The sequence below is a fragment of the Coregonus lavaretus genome (assembly GCF_964263955.1).
Source record: "Coregonus lavaretus genome assembly, chromosome: 19".
Lineage (NCBI taxonomy): Eukaryota > Metazoa > Chordata > Actinopteri > Salmoniformes > Salmonidae > Coregonus > Coregonus lavaretus.
The window spans coordinates 44,350,195-44,360,246 of NC_140006.1; the positions used below are offsets into that span (position 1 = coordinate 44,350,195).

Genomic DNA, 10,052 nt, shown 5'->3' on the forward strand with positions numbered 1-10,052 from the left:
ATCCTGGAGATTTTCAAAAAGAAATCTCTGAACCGAAATGTAAATATAAGTACACCACTGAGCATTGTGCTGTAAATCAGCACTTGAACATAGGTGTTCTGAGAAAGCTTTCTTTTTGCATAGATATCAGATGGGTCTTCTGCTGAGACTAAAAAGGGGATTTCCTATGACTCATCCATTGTATACAGGTGGCTACATACACAATTTCATAAATGACTAAAATCCCTGAGAAGTTGCTTCAGTTTGTACGCACGCTGCAGGTTTGCATTAGCGAGAGGCGGCAAAACACCCAAACGAACACTAGAATATCACCCTGCTTTGCAACCTGATTTCACGCACGTCATTTGTGGTTTAGCTGAAATCTTTAAAAGCCTCTGGAGAGCAAACAGTTGCCAGACAGTTCCCTAAAGCAACTCAGTGATAACAACCAACAAGCATTTTGAATTGAAGCGCCTGTTTGACCTCTCACTAGCAGAGAACCACAGTAAGTAACATTTTCTGAACAGCTGTTCTCGTGCAGTGTTCTCAAATGTATTAATAACATTTAAGATAGCAGACTTGAAATTGAAGTATTTTTGCATGCATTACTATAAAGTATGCACTTTATCATGCTGTAATATTGTTGTATTTTTAATCTTTACATGTGATTAAGAAATAGATTAGGCACCAACAGCATGTTTGTTTGTTTGTTTGTTTGTTTGTTTGCAATATTAATAAATTAAGATTTAGATACTTCATTGTCCTCCGATAGGAAAATAAATTCTGAACGATGTGCAATCAAAATGACCAAAATGAACGTCTTGACACGTTGTCTTGTGGTAGTTCAGTCAGATTGAATGCAGGTGATAAGGCATGGTAAAACAAGGAGGACGTGTTCTTGCCTAACTATGTACAGATAATCTAGAATTTTTATTCAACTTTGACTATCTACAAGCAGGAGACTGTGAGAGAAGAAGCATTAGATTCCTATATAGGCCTGGCAACATTCCACCATGACATATACTGTGTGTTATTTTCCTGACTAGTTTGTTGTTTCTCTGTCACCTCTCTTTTCAGATGCCAGTTATAGGTGATATGGTGACTTCACCAATAGATTCAGAGGTAAACAACTTGTACACTATACATACAGTACCAGTCAAAAGTTTTTACACACCTACTCATTCAAGGGTTTTTCTTTATTTTTTAAAACTATTTTCTACATTGTAGAATAATAGTGAAGACATCAAAACTATGAAATAACAAATATGGAATCATGTAGTAACCAAAAAAGTGTTAAACAAATCAAAATATATTTTAAATTTGAGATTCTTCAAAGTAGCCACCCTTTGCCTTGATGACAGCTTCGCACACTCTTGGCATTCTCTCAACCAGCTTCATGAGGTAGTCACCTTAAATGCTTTTCAATTAACAGGTGTGCCTTCTTAAAAGTTAATTTGTGGAATTTCTTTCCTTCTTAAAGCGTTTGAGCCAATCAGTTGTGTTGTGACAAGGTATGGGTGGTATACAGAAGACAGCCCTATTTGGTAAAAGACCAAGTCCATATTATGGCAATAACAGCTCAAATAAGCAAAGAGAAATGACAGTCCATCATTACTTTAAGACATGAAGGTCAGTCTATCCTGAACATTTCAAGAACTTTGAACGTTTCTTCAAGTGCAGTCGCAAAAACCATGAAGCGCTATGATGAAACTGGCTCTCATGAGGACCGCCACTGGAAAGGAAGACCCAGAGTTACCTCTGCTGCAGAGGATAAGTTCATTAGAGTTACCAGCCTCAGAAATTGCAGCCCGAATAAATGCTTCACAGAGTTCAAGTAACAGACACATCTCTGAATCAGGCCTTCATGGTCGAATTGCTGCAAAGTAACCACTACTAAAGGACACCAATAATAAGAAGAGGCTTGCTTGGACCAAAAAACACAAGTAATGGACATTAGACCGGTGGAAATCTGTCCTTTGGTCTGATGAGTCCAAATTTGAGATTTTTGGTTCTAACCGCCATGTCTTTGTGAGACGCAGAGTAGGTGAACGGATGATCTCCGCATATGTGTGGTTCCCACCGTAAAGCATGGAGGAGGAGGTGTGATGGTGTGGGGGTGCTTGCTGGTGACACTGTCTGTGATTTATTTAAAATTCAAGGCACACTTAACCAGCATGGCTACCACAGCATTCTGCAGCGATACACCATCCCATCTGGTTTGGGCTTAGTGGGACTATCATTTGTTTTTCAACAGGACAATGACCCACACACCTCCAGGCTGTGTAAGGGCTATTTGACCAAGAAGGAGAGTGATGGAGTGCTGCATCAGATGACCTGGCATCCACAATCCCCCGACCTCAACCCAATTGAGATGGTTTGGGATGAGTTGGACTGCAGAGTGAAGGAAAAGCAGCCAACAAGTGCTCAGCATATGTGGGAACTCCTTCAAGACGGTTGGAAAAGCATTCCAGGTGAAGCTGGTTGAGAGAATACCGAGAATGTGCAAAGCTGTCATCAAGGCAAAGGGTGGCTACTTTGAAGAATCTCAAATATAAAATATATTTTGATTTGTTTAACACTTCTTTGGTTACTACATGATTCCATATGTGTTATTTCATAGTTTTGATGTCTTCACTATTATTCTACAATGTAGAAAATAGTAAAAAATAAAGAAAAACCCTGGAATGAGTAGGGGTGTCCAAACTTTTGACTGGTACTGTATATATTTTTTGAAATACAATTTAAATACAAATATTGTTTGTGTGTTATATTTCAATGAAATAGCAATTTTCTTCACTTCAATTTTTTAAATGTTTATTCATAACAGTTAAATTACATGTATATAGTTTTTTATACATGCTCTTATGAAACAAAATGTTGGAGACCCCTGGTCTATATAAGTACGTGTACAGTATTTTGGCACCCTTGCACTTTTCTTAAATAATTCCATATTTCTTCTAAAAGAACTTGAAATTGCAAAATACTTTTGGTCTCCACACCTTGTTGGATTTTCAACATTGCAGACTAAATTATATTTTTGTAAACTTAAGTTTACCATTTTAATTTAGAAAATAAAGACAAATGGCATGGACTAAATGATTGGCCCTTTGAGGCTAGTACTCGGCTGCAGCCATTGGCCAAGATAACTGCCAACAAATGCTTATTGTAGCCATCAATGAGCTTGCTGCACCTTTCTATTGGCAATTTGGCCTACTCTTCAGCAGCAAACTGCTCTAAATCTTCAATGTTTAAAGGGGTCCCATTCACCAACTGCTGTTTTCATCTCTCGCCATAGGTTATGGATTTGATTCAGATCTGGACTCTTCACTGGCCTCACCAGGACAGTCCAGTGTTTCTTCTCAAACCATTCCAGAGTGCTTTGTATGTGTGTTTGGGGTTGTTGTCCAATGGAAAACCCACAACCTTCAACAGAGACACAGTTTTTGGACACTGGGTTGAACATTGCACTCCAAAACACCTTAATCATCCGCAGATTTCATGATGTCTTGCACACATTCAAAGCCCCTAGTACCAGAGGCAGCAAAGCAATCCATCAGCATTATCAAACCTGATTGTAGAGGGGGTGTTATTTTCTTTGAGCGCTTCATTTGGTCGTTGGTAAACATAGGAAGACCACAATGCTGAAGGAAACAACAAGAAAGCCTGATTGAACTTCTCAAAAACCCACTTAAACAAGCCTACATCCCACGGAACAAAAGGGTGGACCAATTAAACAAAATTTGAGCGCTTTGGCAATACAGATCACCACTGTGTTTATTGACGGCCAAATTAAGCATTCAATGAAAAGAACACCCTCCCTACAATCAAAGATGGGGGAGGTTTAATAATGCTGTGGGGTTGCTTTGCTGCCTCTGGTATTGGGGGGCCTTGAACGTGCGCAAGGCATGATGAAATCAGCAGATGATCAGGTGTTTTGTAGTCTAATGTTCAACCCAGTGACCAAAAACTGGGTCTCCATTGATGGTGGTGGATCTTCCAGCAGGACAACGACACCAAACACACATAAAAAAAGCACCTAGGATTGGTTAAGAAGAGATGCTGGACTGTTCTGGAGTGGCCAGCCAAGAGTCCGGATCTGAATCACATCCAAAACCTAAGGCGAGATCTGACAACAACAGTTGGTTGAGGGCACCCCTCAAATATAGATGAATTAGAGCAATTTGCTGCTGAGAAGCCATATTGTCAGCAGAAAGGTGCAGCAGGCTCATTAACGGCTACAAGAAGCGTTTGTCTGCAGTTATCTTGGCCAAAGGCTGTGTAACCATTTTGAAAGCTAATTTCCTGCAATTCTACACATTTTGCTCTCATATGCTATCTGTTGGCCTCCCTACCTCCAGGGGGACCCCCAACCCCCCTGTGTTCCCGTTCGGTAATCCGGCCCTGATTAAAATTGCAAACTCAAGTTTACAAAATTAAAATGTATTCTGCAATTTGTGGTGACAAAGTTATAATTTTTAAACAACATATTTTACAAGAAATAGGAAATAATTTGTTTAAAGTGCAAGGGTGCCAATATATTTGGCCACAACCGTACATTCTGCTCATATCATTTACTGGCACAATTGGTCCACATGTCCAACAAGCTATGTTGTCCTGCCTTACACACAGGTGTACGACTACGACTCCGGCTTCACCCCCACGGTTAGCGAGGATGACTTTATGTGCGACAAATCTGCCGTCAGGGCTTTCCGAGGCCAGTACGAACCGCCTCTCTACTGGACCATCTTCATCCTGGGAGGCCTGGGCAACCTGACCGTGATGTGGATCTACCTGCACTTCCGCCAGCGTCTCAAGACCATGACTGATGTCTACCTGTTGAACCTAGCTGTGGCCGACCTCTTCTTCCTGGGCACTCTACCCTTCTGGGCCGTGGAGGCCAGCAATGGATGGTACTTCGGCTTGGGCCTCTGCAAGGTCAACTCGGCCCTCTACAAGATCAACTTCTTCAGCAGCATGCTGCTGCTCACCTGCATCAGCGTCGATCGCTACGTGGTCATTGTCCAGACCACCATGGCCCAGAATTCCAAGAGACAGCGGCTGAGCTGCAGCAAGTTGGTGTGCGCCTGCGTCTGGCTACTGGCCGTGGCGTTGGCCCTGCCCGAGTTCATGTTCGCCAACGTCAAGGAGCTGGAGGGCCGGGACTACTGCACTATGGTCTACTGGAGCAACGAGAACAACCGCACCAAGGTCCTGGTCCTGGCGCTTCAGATCTGCATGGGCTTCTGCCTGCCCCTCCTGGTGATGCTGTTCTGCTACACCGGCATCATCCGCACCCTGCTCAAAACCCGCAACTTCCAGAAGCACAAGGCGCTGCGCGTGATCATGGTGGTGGTGGCTGTGTTTGTCCTCTCCCAGTTGCCGTACAACAGCGTGCTGGTGGTGGAGGCCACCCAGGCAGCCAACAGCACCGAGACGGACTGCGACGCGGCAAAGCGTTTCGACGTGGTCGGCCAGGTGCTGAAGAGTCTGGCCTACACGCACGCCTGCCTCAACCCCTTCCTGTACGTGTTTGTGGGCGTACGCTTCCGCAGAGACGTCCTCAAGCTTCTCCGCATCTACCGCTGCTGGCCGGCCCAGGGGGTCCTCAGCAAGATCCAGGGAGGCCCCGGGCGCTCATCAGTCATGTCCGACACGGACACCACACAGGCGCTCTCGCTTTGAAGGCACGGTCATAGTACAAACTTTTGCGTGCGACCAGAAGTCTCTCATAACAATTGGTGGGGGGCTATGCAAACAACGCTCTATTCCACGATGCAAGGTCTTGCAACGGAATGACAAACCAATATGGCTAACAGTCCCAGTGAGAGAGGTTGTACTGTCCCCCCCACCGGTTGCCCACTCTTGCATCAGACTTAGACTTCTTTGATTATCTGACCATGGCTGAGGCTGAGGCAGTGACATGGGGAGAAGAGGTCGCTTTTTGAGAGCTGGAGAAACTTCAACAAAGACCTCTTGGCTCTTGGGTGCATTGCTAGAAGCATTGGTCATGATAGGACTTTTCTTTGGCTGGTCTAAAGACCTTCTCAGTTTTAGCTGCTGACCACAAACAATGGACAGTCACAGTCTGGTTGGGGCTTTGTGTTTGATGATTCCAGTGATGGGAAGAGAGCTACCCATGACAGAATAGAGCCTGTACTGGTACAATGCATTTGCATTGGTCTTTAGTGTTCTGTAAATTCAGCCATGTTTTTTTTTTTTGTGCCTTTCTTTTTCTTTTGCATTTGTATAGAAATTCTTTGCAATGATGGATTCTGGGACAGCCCACAATGCCGATGCCCATGCTATCTCCGTTTTTTTTTTTTTTTAAGTCAGACATTTTTTTTCTACTTCTATCTCTATGAGTTTATTGTCAAACTGAAAAGGTGCCTCCGATAGTCTGAAATGGTGTAAAGCGCTGCTCATGCTCAGACAGCTTTGTGGCAAGTGGGTCTATGTTATAATGTTAACTGGCAATATTAGCCAGTCATTACGATCTACTATTAATATTATTTTATCAATATCTTTGTCAGGACCATATCAATGAGCTGATCACTTATTTAAAACACTTTTCTAAGTAGGAAACCCCTTATTTGTGATGAGTATGTTTAGCTTTCACAGTGAGAGTGAACAAGTGTCATAAACAAAAAAAAGTTGTATAAAATGTATATTATTGAGACTGCCCTGTTCACAATGACAATTACATCATAACGATTGTAAATAAACAATTTATTTTTATATATTTTTATGTCTCTATTATTGAATTTTCCACATTTTGTAACGATTTACTTTGACTACATATCCATAACGCATTTATTACAAAATCTAAAAACGTTACATGAACGTGTTTTAACCGCATTATTAAAGGTTAATTCAATATATCCATAGCACATCTACAGCGCATTCATGTCATGCTACGCAAGAGCTCATATTTAGGTATCTTAATAGATGCGTCATTACAATGACAGTGTAGTGTCATCCTTATGGCTGTTCTCAAACGTGTGCTTCTGCCACACCAGCGTTGGTGAATATTCCAAAAGGCCAAACCACGTTTAGAATATTATGCTGATAGACAGCCTGTACCAGCCTCATTTTCCCCACCGGACGGTAGAGCCCCTTAACTTACCTTCTTCTTCTCACTGAGGTCAATGGTGCATGAAGTTCCCCACAGGGTCAATTCCTCAGGGTTACATTTTACTGATCAAATTGTGTAGTTGAGGGTCATATCACAAGTCTTTCGTAACTCATGAATTCTATGCAGTCAAAGTAAAGTAAAATCAATTTTTCCATTCATATAGCATTTCTTGCTAAGCCCTTAATGGTAATTAACTCTGCAGTTTGCCACTCTGATCTATACCACCGACATTAAAGGTCTATGTTTGAATTTTATGCAGTCAATGGAATGTAGTTTAGGAAAGTTAAATCAGGAAGGCTGGTCTGAATGCTCGTTAAACTTCTTCAAGCAGCACAACAAAATTCACTCTGTTTCCTGTTCTATGAGCATAGTGGGAATGAATAATGAAATAATTGTATTTCCTATTACCACATCATTTACGCAGCAGAACTCTCCTTCATCGCAACACAACCGTTTAAATCTCAATATAAACCACTCAAGTGTTGCTTTAGCAGTATGCTTAGGGTCATTGTCCTGCTGGAAGGTGAACCTCCGTCCCAGTCTCAACTCTCTGGAAGACTGAAACAGGTTTCCCTCAAGAATTTCCCTGTATTTAGCGCCATCCATCATTCCTTCAATTCTGACCAGTTTCCCAGTCCCTGCCGATGAAAAACATTCCCACAGCATGATGCTGCCACCACCATGCTTCACTGTGGGGATGGTGTTCTCGGGGTGATGAGAGGTGTTGGGTTTGCGCCAGACATATCGTTTTCCTTGATGGCCAAAAAGATCAATTTTAGTCTCATCTGACCAGAGTACCTTATTCCATATGTTTGGGGAGTCTCCCACATGCCTTTTGGCGAACACCAAATGTGTTTGCTTATTTTTTTCTTTAAACAATGGCTTTTTTCTGGCCACTCTTCCGTAAAGCCCAGCTCTGTGGAGTGTACGGCTTAAAATGGTCCTATGGACAGATACTCCAATCTCTGCTGTGGAGCTTTGCAGTTCCTTCAGGGTTATCTTTGGTCTCTTTGTTGCCTCTCTGATTAATGCCCTCCTTGCCTGGTCCGTGAGTTTTGGTGGGCGGCCCTCTCTTGGCAGGTTTGTTGTGGTGCTATTGTAGTGTATTGAGATTATGATGGTGTTAAATGTTTTTTTAAGTGGAACTGAAAGAATGTTGATTTTAGTATCAAGAGGGAATGTTTTAGTGTAACGCCACATACAACAGACAGGAAGTGTGTTGTAGACAGGGGAGACTGGTGATTGGCCAGAAGAGGGAGTATCTTTTTGCATTGTTTATAAATAGGGGCTAGACTACAGAAAGGGCAGAGCGGTCATTCCAATCTGAGGCGCCGTTCTCCGGGTGTCATGTCACCTGTCACTTATGCTGAAGCTTGTGATCTGAATAAACTTATGATCAAGGATTCAGTATGAGCGGACTCCTTTGTTTATCAGCAATAATTGCCACCACTCACTCGATACGACAAATGGCGCCCAACGTGGGGCTGGTCTGCAGTTCTCCTTTGTTCATTTGTAGCCGCCAAGCTAACTCAAGCTAACTCGATTTGAAGTCATGACCAGACAAGGGTGAGTTTTTTCCTCACAAGCTTTGTGAGATTGTTAGTTTTGATACTGCTTGTGTACACTGGAGAGGTGTACCATACGACCGTGCCTCGTGGAGTTATTGCTGATTACTGGGGGTCTGGCTAATCATTATCAATTGTTGCACTGGTAGACAGGGCAACAAGGGGGAGGGTAGGCTTGGAATTTTAGAGCAATCGATGGTAGAGATATTAACGGCATATATTGGCAGAATGAAGTCAGGAATACGTATGCAATATTAGAGCATTGTGAATCTGGAAAGACCCCCAGCGGGGGCGACTCGTAGGAGTGGGCTACAAATCCTGGACGACGTATTAGACTTTGTCAGGTTGGTTCTGGGAACCATGAGCTGGACGATGATATTGTATGTTATGCTTATCTTATAGTTGACGGATTATTCGTTTGGGGTAACCGCTCATATAATTATCCAGAACTCAAGGCAGCATAAAGTTAGGCGGAGATATGGATAATGATGGATAATGATTTGGGCACAATGCAAGGTTACTTAGGGCGTGGTAGGCCGCAGTTAGCTAAAGGCTAATGTTAATGCTAAATGGGAGTGTGTTTCATGCTACATGGTATATGGCGGCTAATGCTAAATGCTAATTGTGTTCTGTGCTACATGTTAATGTACCTTAGAGGTCCCATTGCGATGGACTAAGCCTCTTAAAATATGTCTGTGTGTGTGGAAGTCAAAGTTCTACGCAAATGTGAGCTCTGTTATGTGTAATTGTGTGAGTATAAGGTATAAAATAGTGAAGCTGTAGCGTAATGCTATCGTTCTATTGTCCGGGAATCGTATCATTGAATGCATTTGCGCATGCGTTTAATTTTATGACACTACACTACAAAACGTGGGATTTGGAGTTTATGGCACGAGATTAGGAGACGTTGGGTTCCGGTACTAAACCTACACCACGAGGGTATGCTAAAACTACAACAAAGGGGATTGTGGGTAACGTGTCATATTTCTGTGGGCCTGCGTGTCGCAGGGGGAGACAGAGAAATAGACAGACAGAGGAGAGATTTTAACACGAATCTTCTAGTTGTTACATCGGCGGATGGTTAAAGATGAAACTGTTTTTGTGACCTATTGAATTGATAAATGAGAGAGAGATATGTTGACGGATTATACTAAATAATTAAATGACGAATTAAAATTAAATAAATGTTTTTGAGCGATCTATTTAGTTCTGAATTTAGTCTTAGAGTGAATAATGTAGAACGAATGAATATTGAATGGTTGGAAATACTCAGTGATTGCATTAACTACTAAAATCTGTTTCTGTGTCTTTGTTCCCTTGTCATATGAGAGACAGGAGAGGAGAGAGAGGAGATACAGGAAGTGCTGACGTGACAT

General features: G+C 42.4%; 1 protein-coding gene across 1 annotated transcript; it reads left to right on the forward strand.

Moving 5' to 3' along the window:
• The first annotated feature begins 394 nt into the window (after positions 1–394).
• On the forward strand, positions 395–6,709 carry LOC311146735 (C-C chemokine receptor type 9-like). Its single transcript, XM_084183295.1, has 3 exons — positions 395–484; positions 1,057–1,101; positions 4,609–6,709. The coding sequence occupies exons 2-3, from the start codon at positions 1,057–1,059 to the stop codon at positions 5,659–5,661; spliced, it is 1,098 nt and encodes a 365-aa protein (XP_084039421.1). The 5' UTR covers positions 395–484; the 3' UTR covers positions 5,662–6,709.
• Positions 6,710–10,052: the final 3,343 nt, after the last annotated feature.